The sequence below is a fragment of the Fistularia commersonii genome, chromosome 32 (genome assembly GCF_037954325.1).
Source record: "Fistularia commersonii isolate RoL2024-O1a breed Wild chromosome 32, RoL_Fcom_v1.0, whole genome shotgun sequence".
Classification (NCBI taxonomy): domain Eukaryota; kingdom Metazoa; phylum Chordata; class Actinopteri; order Syngnathiformes; family Fistulariidae; genus Fistularia; species Fistularia commersonii.
The window spans coordinates 6,862,873-6,884,984 of record NC_141315.1 but is presented as its reverse complement, the minus strand read 5'-3'; the positions used below and the strand labels follow the sequence as shown (position 1 = coordinate 6,884,984).

At 42.1% G+C, this 22,112-nt stretch overlaps 3 protein-coding genes across 3 annotated transcripts; 2 read left to right on the top strand and 1 right to left on the bottom strand.

The window, feature by feature from the left end:
* Positions 1-2,899: 2,899 nt before the first annotated feature.
* arl3b (ADP ribosylation factor like GTPase 3b) lies at positions 2,900-7,397 on the bottom strand. Its single transcript, XM_086139769.1, has 6 exons — positions 7,336-7,397; positions 6,711-6,854; positions 6,500-6,616; positions 4,861-4,911; positions 4,354-4,539; positions 2,900-4,039 (listed from the first exon to the last, which is right to left on the bottom strand). Exons 1-6 carry the CDS (start codon positions 7,336-7,338, stop codon positions 3,992-3,994), a joined length of 549 nt encoding a protein of 182 aa, XP_085995895.1. The 5' UTR covers positions 7,339-7,397; the 3' UTR covers positions 2,900-3,991.
* On the top strand, positions 5,160-6,290 carry LOC147215291 (ubiquitin carboxyl-terminal hydrolase 17-like protein 1). Its single transcript, XM_086139767.1, has one exon. The coding sequence runs from the start codon at positions 5,230-5,232 to the stop codon at positions 6,157-6,159; it is 930 nt and encodes a 309-aa protein (XP_085995893.1). The 5' UTR covers positions 5,160-5,229; the 3' UTR covers positions 6,160-6,290.
* Positions 7,398-9,809: 2,412 nt separating the features above from the next.
* On the top strand, positions 9,810-19,910 carry sfxn2 (sideroflexin 2). Its single transcript, XM_086140090.1, has 12 exons — positions 9,810-9,932; positions 12,463-12,638; positions 13,908-14,078; positions 14,155-14,253; positions 15,166-15,241; positions 15,427-15,512; positions 15,986-16,046; positions 16,132-16,198; positions 16,291-16,340; positions 16,419-16,468; positions 16,574-16,621; positions 19,118-19,910. Exons 2-12 carry the CDS (start codon positions 12,484-12,486, stop codon positions 19,215-19,217), a joined length of 963 nt encoding a protein of 320 aa, XP_085996216.1. The 5' UTR covers positions 9,810-9,932; positions 12,463-12,483; the 3' UTR covers positions 19,218-19,910.
* The last annotated feature ends 2,202 nt before the right edge of the window (positions 19,911-22,112 follow it).

Below are 22,112 nucleotides of genomic sequence, written 5' to 3'. Positions count from 1 at the left end.
TGTGTGTGTGTGTGTGTGTGTGTGTGTGCGTGCGTGCGTGCGTGCGTGCGTGCGTGCGTGCGTGCGTGCGTGCGTGCGTGCGTGCGTGCGTGCGTGGGAATGATATAAAAAGAAAAAATTACTTTAGCAGACATTACTTCAACTTCATGCTCTGATGTTTGTTTTGTTGTTGTTTCTGGATGATTCATGAAATTGTATCAGAAGTTTTTCTATTTGTATTTATGAAGATGGACAACTCTTCTTTTTTTTTCTTGAATAGTAGTAATGAAGTGAAGGTAGTAGGTAGCAAGAACCAGTTTGACAAAAGCTTTATAACTAAACTTGTGTTCCTATTCTAGCCTGCAGACCAACTTATAAAATGATCCAAGGTCATTTTTCGCTTTTTTGATACAACACATGCCAGTGTTCAGACCTTAAAATCTCATGAAAATCACATTTTTCATTTTCCTTTCACAGAGATCATGTGACTACACGGATTTTGAGTTTTGTTTTGTTTTGTTTTTTAAAGGAGACCCAGTCATTTCTTACATGAGCCCGGTTTATTGGAAACACCATCAGCGTGTAACGCGTTGGGCCCTGTGACGGATTTTCTCAAAAATATTTATCCTCCCTGCTTTTTACAACCCACACTTAAACTAAACCAGCTAATTTTTTTTCACTCCAAAACACAGCATAAAGCAGCTGGTTCCCCTTTTTTCCACACATGTATATGAAGACAAAAACATAATTAAGTTCTATATCTGAGAGCCGTTTGAGATTATTGTAGTCGTTGGCTACTTTTGATGAAGTAGATTGGCTTTTGTGAATCACTTATTAATGTTTTAGTTTGAGTCAAATTTTTGAAAAAACTTTTTTTTTTTTTCAATTTCAACCAATGAAACGAAAATAAAACCCACAGCTACGTAATCAAGAAACATGACTCAAAATGGAAAAAGAAAAAAAAAAAAAAAAAAAGCTAAATGTTTCTTCTGTTCATTCACAGCTGTTCTGAGCCAAACTGGAGAAAGGGTCTAAAAATGTGTGTAAAAAAAAAAAAAAAAAAAAAAAAAAAAAGGGGGTCTAAAACTGCGCCCGCTATTTTCGTGGTTGCCAACATCCTCTGAATCTGGTGTGAGCCGGTCCTCAGGAGCATCATCTTCCTCCTCTCTAATCAGCCTCTCATTTTGAACCGTGTCTCTGGTTTCTTCTCCTCCCCCTCATTTCTTCTCCCACCTGTTTCCCCTCCTCGGGCTGCAGGGTCTGATGTGCAGCAGCAGAGAGTCAGAGGCAGCCGATACTGCGAGGGGTCAGAGGTGCCGCGTAAATAACCGCTCCTCTATCTGTCTCTCTCCTGAACACACACACACCGTGACCACCACCCGCCCCCCTCCGAATTTCACCCTTCTGACACACACATTTTCTCACACTTGTGCACGCAGCTGCTGCACAGCTGTCTGATCCAGGAGGGAAGAGAAGGAAAGTAATCCTGTCTCAGATATATATCTCTGACTAGCTCTTTGAAATTTCCAGTAAACGGACACACACACACACACTGTGAATTCAAGTGCAGGACGTTTTGTTTGCTTACTTAAATATTCTGTGTGTGTCATCATAAGGCCCACAGTTGTCCTTTTGTTTGGGGGGGAAAGAGAATTTGTTTAAACATAAAAGTTCTGTATTTAAGTTTTATATGGATAACAAGTTCATGATGCTGTGATATATTTATATGATCATCATGAAAAGGTCAAACTGACCTGATTCCCCAGTCTTTTGGAAAAGGAAATATATGTGCGCATACACATATTTATTCATAACCGGTTTTATATGGAAGCCTTTTTTTTGGGCTCGCCAAACTAACCTGTTTAGATACAGCCCCCGAAGTGTATTGTATTTTCCTCGGTTCTCTGCCAGACGTGGCTGTCGGAGGGAGGGGGAAGTGTCAGAAAGGAGGGATGATGACACCAGTACGTCCTGTCTTTGGTGTGAGAGCAGAGGAAGAGCGGACAATGAGGACCTTTGTGAGCAAAGAGGAGGCATCAGTCACACACTGTGTTGCACCGAGTCAAACACACGGCGCCCTGTTCGACATGTAACACCTCCGAAGGTCCTCTGGGCAATTATTTATGAGCTGGATGCGGTTCGGACTCGATGCCGCTCGAGTGTCCTGAAACCTTTACACCCAAACAGAAAAGCCATCTTTTAAACCTCTTTTTTTTATGTCATTATTCAAGTACTCTCATATTTTCTTTGTTCAAAGTAGTATGCTCAGTTGAGGTGACCTATTTTATGGACTCACAATCAAGGTAGAATTGGGTTAGAATTCAGATAGAACAAGCTAAATGATGGCATATTGTGGACTATTTGTCATTCATTGGACATATTGTTTTTTTTTACTAATGTTGCCTGTGAAAATTATTACTTATCAGGTAGGACTCATAGCACTCATGCCAACAGTGACTTTTGTTTTCACTCATGTAATGACCAATTCTTAAAATGCCATTAATGTAATTTGAATCTGACCTGAACAACCTATTAACTAACATATTAATCCATCTGTTCTTACATGACAAAATTTGCTTCCTTAAAGATAGTGTGCTGCAGTCTTTCCCGAGTAAAAATGGAAAGTAATTTTTCATAATCCCTTTTAAAATATCCAGTGTGTTCTTTTTCCCTGCCTTTTCACTCACTGTGCAGGCCTTTTTTTAAAAAAAAAAAAAAAAAAAAAAAAGCTACATGCGTGGTTTTGTTTTTTTTACCATCCTCGCCCGGTTCATTATTAAGCCGAGGCGGTTGCCGTTGCCCGGCTGCTGTCCCCCGCAGAGGCCTCTCCACACAGCCTGTCATGAACAGCTGACTGCACCTGCTACGGATGTGTGACCACTTGAGCCCGGTCATGTTTACCAGAAACTTCTCCCAGATATTTTTTTTTCTTCCTGATCATTTTATTCACACACACAGTACCTTCAACTCTGGACAGATTACATTCAAGAATATCAAAAGGAAATGCTGTGAATTCAGTCGCTACCCAAAAACTCGCACAAAGAAATGCATTGGGACGTACAGTACATATACTCTGTTAAAAATCTTCCAGCATATATCAGATATGCAAATATTATAGACTACAAAGTAAATCAGGAAAAGACATACTCTATAACATGTGCATAACCTAACATATGAGCAGAGGGCCGAGCTATTTACAGTCGATCTGGAAAAAATCTGTTTGCTCTTAACCATTCTCCTTTTATACACAACATTGTACACTATCATTCTTTTGTGAGGGTTTGGGGGGGCCGACAACAGCCGACTGTTGCTCCCCCATCTTTGTTCACGCACGCCAGTTGTTTCTAAAAGCAATCTACATCACCATAAATAAAACAGTTACAAAAATATACCTCACTTCAAACGGAGCCGTAACAGGAAAAGCACTCAGCCATGGTGGAATGATTAGGGGTAGAGGGAATGAGGGAAAAAAAAAAAAAAAAAAAAAAAAAGAGGGCAAAAGAGAAAGAAATGCACGCAACAACAAGTGTGGACCTTTGGGAAACGGGATGTAGTGAAAATGGAAGTGGTTTCCAGGACGGGGTCTGAAAAGAGGTTTAAGAAAATGTTGGAATGCCGATAAAAAGACATCAGGCTAGAGGGAGTGTTTTGAGTTCCTGACATGATGTGGGGGTGGGAGCGGGGAGGGGTCGTCACGGTGACGCTTGTAGACTGGATGGAGGGGCTGATTTCCTGGCGTGGGTTCCCTTTGAAGGCGACCACCTCTCCTTTCTTATGTTTTTTTTTTGAGGGGGGATGCGGAACACGTCAGAGGACATGAGGGCATGAGTGACCGTTGGCAAAATAGGGACGCAGGAGGGTTAAATCACCAAGTCCACGTTAGATTAGTAGTGTGTACATTCACAGGTATATCCCGTTATGTTAAGGCTCAGGAGGGCGAATCTGCGTCAGTGTACATGTGCTGCTGCTGCGGCTGCTGTTCCTCCTGAGGAGAGGACGACTAGGAACAACGCTACTTTTTCTTGGAGTTGACGCTCTTGCAGACCCAGTTCATACCCTCCTGCGAGGTGGTTTTCAAAGAAAAAAAAAATCATAATCTGACATTTTGGGACAACTGTTTTGGTTGAAAAAACAGTAAAATACATATCCTGGACTTTTCTGTCAGCTATTTTGCACCTTTTGTCAGGATGTGTGGGAACAGTAACTGTTACTACTTTGTGTTCTCATACCTCATAATATTTTAAAATATTCTAGACTGAATATATAGCCCATATATGCATGCATATGACATAAAATGTATATTAATATGCAAGCTTAAGCAAAAATGGACCGCATTCTCTCTGAACCTTGACGGCACTTGCGGTGTTGACTTACCTGAATCCCCTCGCCGGTGAGAGCAGAGCAAGACTGGATCTGCCACATGCGATCCCGGATGGTGTGCAAGTTAAGACCCTCAGCGATCTCGGAGGCCGGGGCGGCGGTCAGCAGGTCCTGCTTGTTGGCAAAGATCAACACGGGAACGCCGCTCAACTTTTCTTCATCTAGTAACTCAGCCAGCTCCTGTAACGCAGACACACACACACACACACACACACACAAGGCTTTGGTCTCTGTAAACATTTAAGATTTAAAATGCATCTGGCAGGATCAGTGACAGCTCGTCACTTCGCATCGAGGGTGCGATCACTCAAACCGCTCCCTGTCACTTGTGATCTGACACTAGAGCACATACAGAAATTCTAAAACAGAAACCCTGTTTGTGGAAAAATGTGACATTGTATATTTTTGTACCATTTCGAGATCAGTCGACTGATTGTCATTTCATTATGATACTATTGTAAAGACATTTCAATACAATATAGTTCCTACTAACGCACCCACCTGACCCGTCTCCTCGAACCTTTTCCTGTCGGCGCTGTCAATCACATAAATCTGAAACAGAAACAATATTCTTGTGAGCGCTTGCAATCTATGTTTACTGTAAAACAACAAATGTCTGCCAGACGAAGCTGTGATGTCACAGGGTAGGCACCTAGGGGAGGGTGCAGAAGATGTTTCATAGTTGGGTCTCTGCTACCGCTCTGTGAGAGGGGAAGCGTTGTCACACAGCAGGAACTGTGATGACACAAGGGGAGAGGGACCACAGCATCTGTGAAATCTCTGCTGATTTCCCGGGCGGCGGAGGAGTTTGTAAATGGAGCGCGTGGCTTTTCCTCTGAACATCAACATCAGTTCCGAATAATAAAGATCATGGGTCAGAAATTGACGTATGTCTCCAGGAGGCTCGATGACAGGTCATGTGAAATGGACCTCAGGTTTGACAACGAATCATTCATCTCCTGGATGAATGCCATGCTACAGTCCACACTGAATCTCAGCATAGTTAGGGAGACCCTAAAGGGCCAGAACGTGAAAGATCTGGATGTGCATCTTCATAAGTTTGCAGAGTTGTTTTTAATGGCTCTCGAGACTCCCAAGTGCACCTTCAGTACAGATGAACTGAGGAGTTTTTTGATGGCGTTATCAGGTTCGATGCAATCATGGAGTCTCGGCCAGGAGAATTACCCACTGGACCTTCTATTTTATTACTTGATGTGGTTGCATAGATGCGGCATCCCTACCAGAATCCATACGGAAAACCTCAGTTATTGTGCCGAATGTGGCGGGGGCAGAACAGAATGGAAATGGAAGCGTTACCCCTATCTGGAACTAACAAAGACAGATGACTCCTTGCCCAGGGCTGTGGATTGCATTATCCCACAGCACATCGTTGTCCAGGACAACACATCATGTACACAATGTGGCATGGAGTTAATCAACACTAACCATTTCCTGGTCCCCCTGATCCCTAAAATCATCACTTTTAAATTGAAACGTAGAAGCCGTGACGGGAAGACACTGAGGGAACGAGTGTCTGTCCCCGAGAATATAGCCATTCCAGTTTATCCTGTATATCGAAATGAAGCGCAGGTCTACAAGCTGTCGTCTGTGATATGTCACGATGGTGATGACGTAAACAGCGGGCACTACTGGTCGTATTTGTTGAGTGACCAGTTTACCTACAAGGTCGATGAATCGCAAATAAGGACTACAGGAGAAGGCAGGCCCGATGAAGTGTACACACACGGAGTATTTTACTTTTACGAAAACTGCAAACCAACAAAACAAGATAGTGTATGAGAAAAAATTGGTACAACCTACAAACTCAGATGCAGATTTGAGTTTCTCTATTGAAACATTTAAGCAGGGTTCACAATGTAATGGGGAGTTTACAAACCTAGTCTGGTGAAATACATGCAAACACAAATGCCGCAAACATAGAAACAAGTAAAGTACAGGATATATCGTGATCAGTACGACAAGAGAAATCCAAAATACTTTCAAGATACCTTTATTGAACATTTTAAAGAGGGATGTACGTAAGTAGAATTTCAAGAACTTTTGACATGGCAATTTCAAAACTCAGAGACCTTGGTATTTATATGTTCACAAGTGTACAGGGAACTTTCAGGTCACTCACCAGAACATCAGTATTTTCAAAGTAGTTTCTCCAGTACGGCCTGATCTTCCTCTGGCCACCAATGTCCCAAACATTCAATTTGAATCCCTGAGACTGGACGCTTTTAATGTTAAATCCCTGGGATGAACAAAACACAAGATGAAACAGCAGCACATCTCTTTGCACACATGTCCTGTATCCATCTCCTGAGGTTATTGGGGTAAAGCCCTACCTGTGTGGGGGTGATATGACTGATGTCCTCGGATGCGAGCTGTTTGAGCAGGGTGGTCTTCCCGCCGTTGTCCAGACCCAGCAGCAGTATCCGAACCTCCTGGTCCGGTGTGCTTTTCAGCTTGCGAAGGATGGACAGTAATCCCTGCAAAAGGTGAGATGTTTGTTGACACCGATGTGCAGCGCACTCTACGCTAGCAGTAGAAGGGGAATTTCTTCCTGCCATCCAACCGGGCTCCTCTCCAACAGGCCGTGCAACTGCATTTCTACTTTTCCAGAGAGAGATAGCTTAATGTAACCACAGCTACGGCACGGTAACAAGGTAGTCCCGCCGGTAACACCATCCTCCGGTGTCGTTACGTGAACCGGGACGGCTATTTCTTTAAGTGTCGACCCGGTTAACGGCACGCAGATCGGAGCTAAACATAGCTAAATGCTAAGCTAATCTCCCCAGATAACTGAACGAAGCAACAAGGCAGCTCCTGCAGGTGGATGTTTTTTGCGACGGATAATACGACGTCGAATCTGGGTGTTAATGAAAGGAAGCTACGTTTGCCGGCATACTGGACGCTTCGGCGTTCGAACTTGGGAGTTAATAGCTAATTCTTAAGATAAATTGAACTCACCATCTTGTTGCCTTCTCTCCTGGAGACGCTGCCGAGGGTTACTAAGGGGGTGACGTCAGACGTACACAAAAGTGATACGTGACGTCATGACGTAAAATGCGGGGCCAAGCGGCGCGCTCTAACAAATACACTTAAAACACGAGGGTTAATCGCGGGGTTATTATCTCGGTGAGATTAACGACATAAGTAACTGAGCCACGGACAAAAACAGCGTCACAGACAGACGGCAGTAGCTCAATAGGGGAAGAAACAACAAAAGCGGGGACGATCTGACCGTCAAAGTTCAGTCATTGCTCGTAAAACTAAAGCAATATCTGCAAATAAGTGCAAATCTGCTCCTTTTTAGGAATTTCCCCCCTCATGTATACCTATCACCAGCATCTTACCCATCTCACTCGTCCCAGACGTGTCTGTCTAATCCCGCCATCTAAGCTATGTGGTTGCCTTTGTCTTGTGTTTCACCTGTGTGGGACATAAATACCCATCTTGCCCATCTAAGCCCTCATCTGCTGCTTCTGTCTCAACGCTGCTGAACATCTCCCTTACCCGGCTCACGTTTCTTCACCTTGTCACCTTGATTGTCTGTCCTGTGGAGCTGACCTTGAACATTTTACCTGCCTCATCTGGCCTCTACCGTCAAGCCTGACCCGAGCATTCCCCTAACCTGTCTCACCTGTTTTTGGCACATCCCTTCCACTGGCTGGGATTTTTGAGGCATTTCCCGCAAGTTCACAGCTATTTCCTCCGCTCACCTCATCTTATGTAACAAGCATATGTGTAACAAGCTGATCTTTACAGCTGCCTTTATGTGACACCACAATGCAACTCCCCCTTTTCCACCTTCACACAAACACATAACACACAGTCATCTAGATTTATAGTATGGTGAATTAGACAGATACATTCAAAGCTATTCATATAAGAAATATACCCCCAAACATAAAGACGAATAAAAATTCTGCACCGAATGTCTGATGTAGTCTCGAAAAGAAGTGAAAATTGTGACATTTATTTTCAGATTTTAACAGTTAACCTCTATTTCTATAAACACTTCAGAAATATCCCATTTTTCTTACCTGCTGAAGTGCCTGGCACAGGATGTCACCGACCTCCCAGTAAAATCCACCCACTGTGTTAGTGGTCTGGGGGCACCACACTTGTAAAACATTACTGCCCACATTTTGTCTGACTTGTTTCCGTTTAGGCAGTAACTGCAGATGTCCTTTTATTCCACCAGCCTTTTCAATTTTTTATCCTGGTGATCACAGCAACGGATATTGCCTGTTACTTGAGCTTTAACATATAGAAAGATATTGGGCTTATAATGATATTTTGCAGATAGCATTATTCACAACCTAGGACAACGTTATGATTTTTCCAGTAGTGAGTTTTGAACATTTTTCCTTCTTTTTTTTTTTTAGAAATATCTGTGTGAGTGTGTGTGTGTTACAATATAACCGTGCATCCTAAGGTTCTCTGAGAGTGACCAGGATGGATAGGATCAGAAATGAGTTTATCGGAGGAACAGCACATGTCAGATGTTTTGGAGAGAAGGTCAATGTACAGCGGAGGGATAGTGACTATATTGGTAGACAGATGCTGGAATTGGAGCTGCCAGGCAGGAGGTCTGGAGGACAACCAACGAGACGATTTATGGACGTAGTGAGGGAGGATATGAAGGTAGTTGGTGTGAGAGAGGAAGATGCAGAGAATAGGGTTAGATGGAGAAGGTTGACCCCTAAAGGGAAAAGCCGAAAGGAGAAGATCCTTCAGTGTGCATGTACCCGTGTATGGATACATAACTGTAAATCACAGAATCAGCACAAGAAAAAGTCTCAAATAAATTTACAATTCCCCGTCAGCACTTTTTACCCTATGTGTTTATTAGCACATGGCATGCTTGAAAATCCCAGAACATTCTGGAGGTTACAAAACAATTGTAGAGCTCGTAAGACAGCAACTTGGGGTTTTCATGTCTTGCCCTCTGCAGACACTGTCGGCATGTTGAAGTGTCCTTGGGCAAAACAAGGAACCCTAAGTTGCAACTGGCTCCAGACAGTGTGTTTAATGATGTGACAACGTAGTTGTCACAATCTACTGGGTTCCTGACTTTTTGCGATGTCACAAATGATGCCCATTTAACACGCCTCTTCGGATCAAATGTCAAACTTTGCACAGACAGAAGAAACATTCAACGGCAGGAACAAAGCGGAGACATATTTTGTGACTGTAATTTTACTCCGAAGCAGCCGATGGCGGTAACGATCGAAATATTGCAAATCCGTTAAAAAGAACATGAACTAGACGATGTTGCATTGCAGTTCTAGTTTCTGTCCAAGGGGGATGTCAAACGAGCGTTTTAGCGAAAAAAGTTTTACACTTTTGCTTTAGATTAGCAACGAAATCAGTTGTGTTACTGTTAGCTTGCTAGCTATTTTAAACAACAACAACAGACTTCCGCCTGTTTTCACGTGGTCAGCCGTCTCGGTGCATGATTGGCTGACACCTTGCCACGTGCACACTTGGGAATATTGCACACTAGCACGTTTTCTGGAGTGGCCGCCTGCTGCAATCGGCGGCTGAATGAATTTATAAAGGTAAGTTCGTCGGTGTCCGCGAATTTAGACGGAGAGTTTGTGGCCCCAGAGCGGCCGTGAGGTTTTCCCTCTTCCCCCCATCGTGCAGGACTCAGAGTAAAGTCACCAGAGCGGAGAGCTGTGTCTGCCCGTGAGCCTCGACTGACGTGTCCACTGCAATCACAGAAGGTTTTGGTCGCACAGCTTGACATCTGCTCAAGCTAATTTTTTTTGTTTACCTGTCGAACTATTTTTATGCTGAGAGACGCTCCTCTCCAGAGTCTAAATTCCTCAACCAACGTGATTGCTGCTGCTCTCTGGCCTTCAGATCCACTTTGTTAAGACTCCCTTGCTCCTAAATCGAGTTTGTGAAGCACACTTCCACCCACATGCAGTACACAGCTAGCAACGTTTACAACCCCTGTAAGGTTTGAAGTCAATGTCACTGACATATAATATGCAAACGTTGCTGATTTCTCTGCTAGTGTACGATTTGTGCAGTGATATCCATTAGGTTGCAAACATCTCCAAACCTCAAGTCAGGTTTGCAAGACTTGAATAAGTTGTCACGCCAAAAAAAGCTTTTGCCAAAAATAAAAATAATACACAGATAATTAAATTCATAGCAACATATTACTACTCATCAAGCAAAACATATGAAGCATTTCCTTTTCTTCCTAGCTTGCCCTTGGATTCCAGACTACTACTTATTCAAACCCAACTCCATTAGCTTCAGGGAATTGTTGGGATATTTTTCATTAATCTTGAAAATGCTACAGATCAGAGAAGTAATCAAGAACTCCAAATATTCAACAATTTAAGAACTTTTGTCCAGTCTGTCCCGTCAAAACTAGTCTCTGATACATTAGGCCTAATAATTTGCAGGTGATTGTACAGAACCATCTTTTTGTTGTCATCGGTCAACCAATATACAGGAAAAAGTTTACAATTGTGTAAAAATGCACAACATTTTTTTTTATAAAATGTTGCTTATTCAAATTGTAAACCTTTGTTTTACAAAAGTTATTATCTGGGAAAGGAATCCCCCTAATTGTTTATACATTCTGGCTCTTAATTATTGACTTTCAAAGTGGGGCAATTAATCCACACATGTGCATTATACATTTTATAGAAATTTGTATTTCCACTGGTATGTACTAAACTCAAGACATTCACCGGTGACTATACTCTTCAATGTCGTAGACAGATCTGAATGTGAGGTTCTGGCCATAGTTCTCCTAGGCGTTGACCTGAGTTTTCAGCAGCAATCCAGTTCGAGCCAGACTAAGCCACCAAAGAGCCAATTTAAAGTCTCTTTAGTCTTAAAATTGAACTGCAGAGTTTTCAGAGTTTTTTGTGCTGTGAAATCTGCCTATATCTGTGAGTATTTACAAAAATGATGCTGATGCTTTGCTAAGACGCAGCTGCTCTCAGCAGGTTGCTGTTGAGCAATAACATGCAGCATAGATCTAAAGCTGTAAAACCCAAAATGATGACTTGTGGAACCATGGAGCAGGAGAGAGAGTTTTTTGGGTGAACTTTGGCCCTTTGAGAACTCTGATGGGGGTGGAGATATTGTGTTTAAACAGGTTTTATAAAGTTCCAATCTCTGACCCCCATCTTCCAAGCAGATGATAAATGATTATTTAAAATAAGTTCACCAGGACAGTTTTCAATCTGCAGTACTATGTTACAGGTAGAATATATATTGATGCATCCCCTCTCTGCTGGAGTGTGTATAGGCACACTTTTAATGGTGAATGAGGGGTGAGATATATATGGCTGTAGACTCATTTATTTCATGTGTTTGTTGCAAATTATGACTCACCACTCAAACTTTGTCATCATAAGTTTATTTGATAACTGCTTCTCTCGCAGTTATTGCTGCAAAAGGCAATCTAGGAGCTGACAAATTAACCAAGCTTGTTGTGAAACTGATAACAGGATAAGTTTTTTTTTTTTTTTTAAAAAAGGATGGTTTGGTGGATGGATGTATAAAATAAAGATGGATACTTGGGGCTCTCATATCCAAACAGAATATCACGATACAATGATGTATTGTATAATATATCCCCAGTCGTTTCCATCACGTGCTCTTATTCACCAACAACCCCTGCTCTTTGACTTCAGTGGGCCCGTCCTGTACTCTGTCAAAACAGATTGAAGTTTGGTATGCGGAAAATGGAAATCACCAGTGGAAGCATTTTCTTAATTTGTCTTATGAAATAAATCAAAACCTCTTTTGGCAGCCGGTGTGAGACCGGCATTTCTGCATGCTGGTGGTGTATCAAAGGTTTATTTATCTTTCCCCCATTTGGCCCACTGAACTTTAACTCTGTTAATGTTACATCAGGAAAAACTACCAGCCCACCAGGTTCTGCCGGTGGGCCAGCTAAAATAAACCTGCTCAGATCTTCTGTGTCAAACAGATTTAGTATCAAGTATGAACACTTTGTTGGTCTAAACTGGCCTTAGATAACCATACCAGGTATTTCTGTTGGTGTTGTTCTCTTTTGACTATAACTTACCACTTTTTGATACTGTGATCCAGGACTGCCCCCCAAGAATTGCCATGGCTTTTAGTTCATTCGACATCGACGCCCCGAGATGGGATCAGTCTACGTTTATGGGCCGACTGAAACATTTCTTCAACATCACCGACTGCCGGACGGCGCTGCTGCCTGACTCCCGCTTGGATGAGGCCAAAGTTTTGGTCGAAAGCTGCAGGTGAGGGTTAGAGGAAAGCTTACAAGATGTTAGACACGAAACAGCAGTTGGTTTTTGTTCCATACAATTAGTTTCGAGAGTACTGCAAATATTTGTAGCGATTAATTTCAAAGATTTTAGTTCTGAAATGTTGAACAAATGAACACATTTGATAATGGTTTCATTATCAATATAAAAAAAAGTGTGATGTTTAAAGCACTCAATCATGTGTGAAAGGGTGTTTTTTTTTAATTTTTTTTTTAAGGTAAAACAAAAAAAGACAAAGGGTCAGGGGTGGTGAGTTTTGTTACTATTGTAATGTTAAAGGAATGACTCCATGTCAGATGGAAGGCCTGGTGACATTTGACACGCTGTCGAGTTTTAAAGTGAAACCCTCCATCTGATTGACAGTGCATTAAGCAACCGCCTTAAAACACACACACAAAACAGGCCAAAATGTTTCTGTTTCACATCCGGTATAAAAACACTGCCTGTGGAAAATACCCAGCTTTGCTGTTACACCCGCGATATCCGCAAGAGTGCAGGTGAAGCCTGGAATGTCCGGCAGCAAAGCGCTGCTTGATTGGACTGCGTGTTTCAACATGACCACGGTGATGAAGCCACAACGCCCTCCGTGAACCTCTTTTCACAGGAGCAGTGTCTTGTTCTGCCGAGGCACAACGTGCCGGGGAAGAGGGCGGCTGGCCGCGTGACCTCGAATCTGTGCAGAGACCTTTTCCCACCATAAATGAGGGATTGTCAAGCCTGCGCCTTTGCCTAGGTTTTTCTGCACGGCCTGCCCGGTGTTCGACCGACAGACTGATATAAACAACGTTTAGTTGGTTTGAAATAATCTTTTCAATTATCGCTGTTTTTTTTTTTCTCTGTGCATTCTAAAAGACAGGGTAAGCCGTGATAAGTTGTGTGCCATTTTTTTTTTTTTTTTTTTTTTTTAAATACCCCGATATTTTAAGTCTTCACATCGGGTCGCTCTGCTGTTGGGATAAAGCTTGCAGAGCGTGGGAGAAAGAAAACCAAAGAGCACAAGCTTTTTCAACCAGAAGTCCGGTGACCACAGTAAAAGAAAATGCTTAAAGTAGACGTTGCCAATCCAGAAAGTACGATGGATACATGCTGTTCTAGTTAAAACTCATTCCCCCGGGGTCGACATTTTAACTGTCACCCGTAAATTCAGCAGGAAAAATGAGCCAGGCCTGGCTCGGCAAAAAAATGGTAATTGTTGGTATGAAAAAGTCCGCTGAGCGTGTGTGTGTGTCTGGCGTTCGGCAGGGCCGGGTCCGTCCCCCCCGGCACCACCGAGGAGCAGCTCCACTACGCGAAGAAGCTGTACGACTCGGCCTTCCACCCGGACACGGGAGACCGCATGAACCTCATCGGACGCATGTCCTTCCAAGTCCCCGGAGGCATGGCCATCACCGGATGCATGCTGCAGTTCTACAGGTACGGGAGGGCAGAGGCAGCAGATGGCCGCAGCGCGCAGGGAGACCGTGGAGGTTTCACAACCTTTTGTTTACAGGACGGTTCCCGCCGTGGTCTTTTGGCAGTGGGTCAATCAGTCCTTCAACGCCCTGGTCAACTACACCAACCGCAACGCAGCCTCGCCCATTACTCCCAAGTAAGGAGTTTCTCATTGAAATAAAAGCCAGATGTGATATATATTTTTTTTTATTTATTGAATTTTTTTTTTTTTTAAACCTTTGCATTCACATTTAGGTATTACATCGGTTTCCGGTTACAGCTCGGTTAATCCTCCTGTGCAAGGACGCGTCGTTTCGAATAACTTTTTAGCCGGGAACCAAGCAAATAGTTACGTCAGAGATCACAAAATTATGATAGAGGACAAGAAAATGGTCTAATATTTGCAGGGGGCTAATATTGTCACAAAATTTTATTTTCTTGGGCGTGTGAAAATCCTCTGTCCGATTCTTCTATTTGTGATTTAAATGTAACGGGAAGGACAAAAGCTGATAATACTCAGGCTTTTTTTTTCTATTATCTATTTCACATAACCAGCCACATCAATTTTTATCCGCATGGACAGCATAATCCAAAGGCCCTCATTTTCCTGATTTTCCTGCCTGGTTTATTCCTTTGTTGGCAACTTTAGTGTGACGTCAACATTGACGCCATGTCAATATTCACCCCTTGTGATTTAACTAACATGTTGCCATCCTGTGTTTTTATGTTCATAAAAAGGTTAAAGCCTGCAAGAAACTATATTTTCAGATTCACACTGAACATAGTTGAACAGAGAAGTTTACTTTGCAGCTGCCCCGTCCAAACACACAGAAATGTTACATGTCTGTGTATAGCTCAACAAGGTTAATAAAAAGAACAACCGTAGACACCAGAATACCAATTATCTCGCAGCTCCGCCATGTGAATCCCCAACGAATCCATTGTATGTCACACAGTATAGGTAAATTGTGTTTTACTGACAGCGTAGCGCTTAAGCTCAGTCACAAGGCGTGTTTGGGGTATTTGGAGTGGGTCCTAAACACACCGGTCTCTCTCTGTCCCCTCTCAGGCAGATTGGCATCGCCTACATCACTGCAACCAGCACCGCCCTCGCCACAGCAGTCGGACTCAACCTGTACACCAAGGTACAAAGACAGGGAGCCAACAGCGGATCCTCGGTGTCCCTGCACAAGCGTGACTATGGGCTTCACGTTTCACTCTTACATATATTGTCACTGATGCCACTGGTGTCTTTCACATATTTATATCTCCTAATTTTCAACTTGTCCAGGAACGTTTCTGTCCTAATTCTATCCATTTTCTCCCGCAGAAAGCCCCCCCTCTCGTCGCTCGCTGGGTCCCTTTTGCAGCCGTGGCCGCGGCCAATTGTGTCAACATTCCCATGATGAGGCAACAGTGAGTTCTTTTACTTCTGACCGCATAACATCGTAATGCATCGATACCCTCCAGAGGAACAGTCCTCATGCTAATCTTTCAAAGTATTCAATTGAAATAAGAGTACATTTAAAACGAATGAGAGATTTCTGTGTCATTTTAAAGTAATCCTACATTTCTTTTGCCAATGACAGTAATGTTTAGCAAATTTTCAGTACTTTTGCATTTACTTTAAGGGATCAAATGGTGATCTTCATCCTGAAAGTTTGCTTTAGGTCTGTTTTTTGCAAAAATAAATAAATAAATAAATAAATAAAATTCATTAATTAATACATTTGTAAAAAAGGACTTTGTCAAGGTACTTGCATCATCCCAAACTAATCTGATCAGGTCAATTCATACTAAATATCCCTCAGTCACTATAGTGCTGGATGATCAGTAAACTTTCTACATTCATTCCCTGTGAATTCAGCAGTGCAATCTGTGATTTTCAGGGAAATTCTGAACGGCATCGCTGTAACGGATGAAAACGGCAACAAACTCGGCCATTCGAAGGTCACGCTCGTCGTCACATGCAAACAAGCGAAAAATGGTTTCCTTTTCTCCCTGCACAGAAGTTACAATAAAATATTCTCCACAGAAAGCGGCGGTGAAAGGCATCACGCAGGTGGTCATCTCTCGGGTCACCATGGCCGCACCTGGAATGAGTATGCAGAGCGTCGCAAGTCGTTGCTTTGTCTGAGTGGTTTTATTCGAGTAAATCCACCCCTCTGAACTGTTCTCTTCCTCCTTTGCTCAGTCATCCTCCCAATCATCATGCAGAGGCTGGAAAAATACAAATTCATGCAGGTGAGAGCTTTTCTCCTCACGGCTGCCTCCCCCCATAAAAAAAAAGGCAAGTCATCTGATATTTAGGTTTCTCCACAGAGAATCACATATCTCCATGGTCCAATCCAAGTGATGATGGTGGGAGTGTTGTAAGTAGGACTTTTTCCTTTAAGGATGACTGGGTCAGTTTCAAATATCCACAAGTGTGTTCCAGCAATAAATAAATATTTGTTTCTTTTTTTTTTCTTTAATAGTTTGGTCTTCATGGTGCCGGCTGCCTGTTCCCTCTTCCCTCAGAGATGGTAATCACCCCCCCCTTTTTTTAAATTTTTTTTATTGTGTCTTCTATAATTGTGCATTCACCTGCGGCGACCTGCGCTCGCCGCCGCCTTTTCAGCCGTGCCGGCTGTAATCAGCCGGGCTTATTTGGCACAAAAGGCTTTGTGTTGCGCATGATGGAATTAAATAGATGGGCTGGAAGTAACGAAGGCAGCAGTGGAAAAAGTAATAATTAGACCTAATTTTTACTTCGACCTAATATTTAAGAGGCGCAAAAATGAACAGAGGAAAGCTACTCAAAAAGAATAAATACTGCACGCACCACATCGTTTTATATTTCTGCTCATGAAAATGGATGACGTCGACCCGGTTTGTCCTTTGGACGTTGTTTATTATATCAAGCGGTTTAATGTAATGTGTTGTCATTCCTGCTGCCCCAAACCGCGCCATTAAAAAAAAACACGGTACGCGCTGAACCACTGTGGATGTACTTTTAAACCACTGTTTTTAATAGAGAGGGCCCACAGCATCCGTAACAGATCCAAGCCCCTCGAAGTAAACCAGAGAGAGGAGATTTGCCTGCCTGACAAGATCGCTGGGTGAAATTTGTTAGGGAGTTGCCCGGTTTGCAGCTAAATTTCATCTGCCGAATGATACCTTAGCTCTGGAGTTAATAGGAAGATGGACCGGTGTGTTAAAATATTTGAATATATTCAACAGCTAATATAACACATCGATCACTTTGGTCATCTGTGCTTTCAGAAAACTCGAGAGTTAGTTCCTCCTTTTTAGGCTTCATTCATTCATTCATTCATTCATTCATTCATGATCTGCACAGCGTATCCTGCATGTAGGGCGTCGCCGGGGTGCTGGAGCCTATCCCAGCTGTCATTGGGAGAGGGGTGGGGTCGATCACAAGGCTACATATAGAGACAAGCAACCAGTCACTGCTTCATTCACATGTCATTTAACGACATGCAACAATTCACTACCTCATTCAGACATCTGGGATATTTGAGCGCTTTAATTCAACGTTAATGCACATTTTTGAACTGTGGGGAGAAACCGAAGAACACATTGGAAAACCCTTGCAGACATGGGGAGAACATAGAGTCCCACAGACATCAGATGCCCCCCCCCCCCCCCCCCCCAACCAAGCCAGTTAGCAGCAAATTGTCACTTATATTCCTTGTCAAGGTATGAAGTTTAAACATCTAAACTCCTGCATCCTTTCAACTATCCTATTTAATTGTTATTGGTGTCGGAGGGTCTGCGCATTTGGCAGTGTGGTTTGTAGAGCCGATCAAGGCAGAGGCCACAATTTGGTCAAGACGGCAATTATTCAAACCAGAAATCAAATATCTGTTAATGACATTTATTCGACATCAGTTATCTCCTTTCCTAATTGAAAAAAAACCCCAACATTGTGCATGTAAAAACAATATATTTACTTAAAAGTACTTTTTCTCTCAGTCCCACAGTGTTTCAACTATGTGACTATATCCCTTAGACTGCTAAACAATCTTGAAAGTGGTTTTCAAGCATTACATATGACAGCAGTGCAATTACAGACAGACGTCACTGGTGAATGTTTTTTTTTTCAAACATTTTCTGGAATACTTTACAGTTTTGCATTACATATTGATCACTGTTTTTTTTATTATTTTTTTTGTTTCTGCCCATTTAGTGAACAGGGAGTGTCAGACTTGGCATGGAGTCCATGGCATAGAAATCACAGTAATATGAAAAATAAGATTTATTGCTTTCGGTCAAGTATTTTCTGTTAAATCGCTCGGTGCAGCAATAAAGCGGTCGCTGAAGCCAGATGGCTTTTATGACCACTAATATTTCCTCCCCCCCCCCCCCCCCCCCCCCCCCCCCCAAATAATTTTACGTGAGTTTCTTAATAGGAAGGATCACACATTGGATTTCCCAACTCACAAAGGGTGAGATATTCCAGAGATAACTGATCTTTCCAGATTAAAAGAAGCCAAAGAATTTTGTTGGCGGCTGTACCGATACAATGCAATATGTGCAAAGTGAAACAGAATCATCTGTGCAAGAGGATATTAAGTAGGAGACTCCCAGCCAAAAGAAAAAAAGGTGAAGGAGTGACATTCTGATAAAAACATCTCGCGCCCATGGCAACAGTGAGATATAGCAACAACACCCAAGGTGGTTGGCCCCGCATCAGCGAGACATTTGTGTTCCTGCTCTGCTGCAGAAACACAAAAGCTACTGGCAGATCGATGAGAGTCAACGCAGCGGTTGCTGCCGAATGCGTCAGATGAAAGACACATGAGATTAAAAATAAAAAAGGCATGTGATGAGGAGGATCTCTCTCTCTCTCCCTCTGTGCCGCATCTTGTGAAAAATGTTGGATTGGACGCAGGAATGTTTAGAGGGCCGGAAGCAAATGCACTGAAACACATTAAAACCACCAGTGATCAGGCTCACTTCTCCTGTTACACTGAAGTAAAATCTGACCCTGTCTTTCTCGTCTCTGTCTGCCCCGACAGCTCCATAGCACTGTCGAAACTGGAGCCTGAACTACGAGCCTCCATCACGTCTCAGTACGGAGATGCAGTACAACGTGTCTACTTCAACAAAGGCCTCTGAGTCACCTCTTAGTTACAAATTCAATGCACAAGCGTGGCACGTGTGTCTCTTTGTCTGTGTTTTTGTATCTGTTATTTGTGAGGGTTGGCAATGTAATACTTGCCCTCTTCATCTTCAAAACGGTGCTTAATGGGAACTAGATATGGGATGTTTTAATAATCATGTCATAGTTTTTTTATTCTGCTCTGAGCTGAATGAATCTTGTAAACAGCCACAATAATCTCGGTTTGTTTACAAGCGGCGTCTGAAACGCGAGCGTACAATGTTCTCCGGTCGAGAAACCAAATGATCTCTTCTCAGGAACCGAGCTTTGCTTTTAATCTCTCTCGTCTGTCTTTTCTTCACAATGCTGCTCATTGGCTGGTTCTTCTGCTGTTTGTCGGTGTCTTCACGTGTAAAAATGTCCAGAAATAGTATTGTTTTCTGAAAAAAAATAATCCCTCTCAATCGGTGCCTTCTGACAAAGATTTTTGTCCTTTTTTAGTTATAAACTCAGAACTTCTTTCTATGCATGGTTAATGTGACACTTAGGTCGGACAGACAATGTTGGTCTGAGGAAAGTGCGTGAATGAATGAAGCTGCTGCCCTCTACTGGCAGAACTGAGGTACAGCTCTTGACTCTTTGCATGATTTGCCCTAGAGGGTTTCCTGTAGCCAAACTAGTATAAGGCGGAATAAAACCCCACGGATATGTGAAGTATTCAGCCTTTCCGTGTGTTTTTGTTTTAAAATACAACTTCTGTCAGCTTATGAGGTTTTGGTGGAAGGATCTCAGCTAAACGGGCAAAACAGCAAGTCGTCTCTCTTGGTTAGATAAATGCTTTTTAGATTTAGAAGAGCTTTATTTATTCCTAAGGGGGGAATTTTAAAGCACACAGGGTAGCATGAGCATGCGAAGAGCCAACCATCTATAAATTAACAACACAACTGTATAATAAGCTACATCTAAACAATAAATTGCACATGTAAACTACATCTATATATCTAACATAACATTACACTTAAGGGGTGGGGTGGGTTGGGTTGGCAAGCAGTTTTTAATGGATAAAGGAAACAAAATAAACCCCGCCATATACCATATGTACACTGGAAATGCCAAAACATCTGCAAATGACACCATAGGGGGGGGGGAAAGGGTCAATTTAGCATTCATAGAATAGAATAACAATTTAATGGGATTGCATTTCAAGAACACAAGGAAATTGTAATGCTGATCCATGGTGTGGGAAACAAAAAACAAGGGGAAGTTAAGATGCAGTAATATGCTACACAATATAATTGTAAATAATGAATAAAAATGATGCAGTAAAGTGATTCGTGCAACTGGAGCGATCAAAAATGTACTTGTAAATGGAGGCTCTTGTAAGCTGAGATAAGGTATATTGCACTTGTATACATGCTTAAGCATGTGGATTTTTTTTAAATTTTCTTTTTAAACTAAGAAAAACAAGTTCATCTTGAAATGCAGGTTGACAATGCTACCATCATACCCTCGGAAATATGTTTACTGTCATAGGAATCAAGGAGTGTCAAAAGTGCTGTATTTCTGTGATCAAAAGAAGAAATAATTAAATTCTACATTTGTGGTTTGATTCTGAATCTGTGCTAAAGTACACGAGGTCCAGTCGTAGGGCTCTGGCAGTGCTCATCTTGTTCCTGACAAAGGAGCAGATACCGATCCTGCTGTTAAAAGACCTTCTATGTCCCTGTCCTGCTCTCCTGGAGTAACTACCTGTCTCCTCGTATCATTTTGAGTTGATACAGTGACATTTTGGCAAATGGACTTGTTTGCTGTGTCATTTTTTTCCACTTTCTTTTTTGAGTGTGTCTTTGATTTCACCCCTCTATATGGCTGATCATTTTCATTTCCATCAAATTATCCACAGAATGATACAGGAGATCTTTTACAACCGTGGCCATCAAACTATATAACTCTTCCCCTTTCTGCAGAAAGGAAATCACTCAGTACCATAGGCTACATTAAATTTAATTTACAGTATCATCATGTGCAATATATTCTCTATTATGTCATGTAAAATCAGGTTTTTAGACAATGCACTATTTCAGAGACAGGCATTGAGGTAAAGGCAGGAAGCAGAGCTGGAGGTAACAGAGATGGAGATGTTGAGGGTCTCTAGGAGTGATGAGAATGGATAGGATCAGGAATGAGTCCATCAGAGGCACAGCGTATGTTAGATGTTTTGGAGATAAGATCGGGGGAGCCAGTGAGAGAGGAGGATACAGAGAAGAGGGTTAGATGGAGGAGGTTGATTCGCTTTGGTGACCTCTAAAGGGAGCAGCTCAAAGGTAAAGAAGAAGACCGTCATGTGTGATATCATGATACACTTTTAAATTTTGGAGCCATCTGGCACAACAATTTCCTTCAGAATTTAAAAGATTTTACCTTATTTTGAACTGAAGAACCCTCTCAGAAGAGGGGTGAAATGTCTTCAACGGAGGACACTCAAGTCCAGTTGGCATGAAAATATTTCAACAAGAATTAACAATAATAATACATTTTATTGAAAGCGCCTTTACAATGGAGAACAGTGGATAAAAACAACTGACAGAAAAAACAGCATTGGGTAAAAATTGACATAAATAGAAAATCGTTTAACCACGTCATTTTGTGAAGAATGTGTTCCGTAATGTAATTGTAATGTCACGTGATCCATGTGTAATTTTATCATGTATTCTGTAGCCTGTTTTTTATATCGATCAAATGAACAGAATATGCCTTTAACTGTCCCAAATGGGGAAAATTCTACACAATAATTTGGGAAGTATGTATTTTATCATTCCTTTGACAGTGTGTGTAGTGTAAAATATGTTTTATTTAATATATTTTGTACTGTTTATATTTGCATTTAAGTATGCAACTGTGATATACTATGT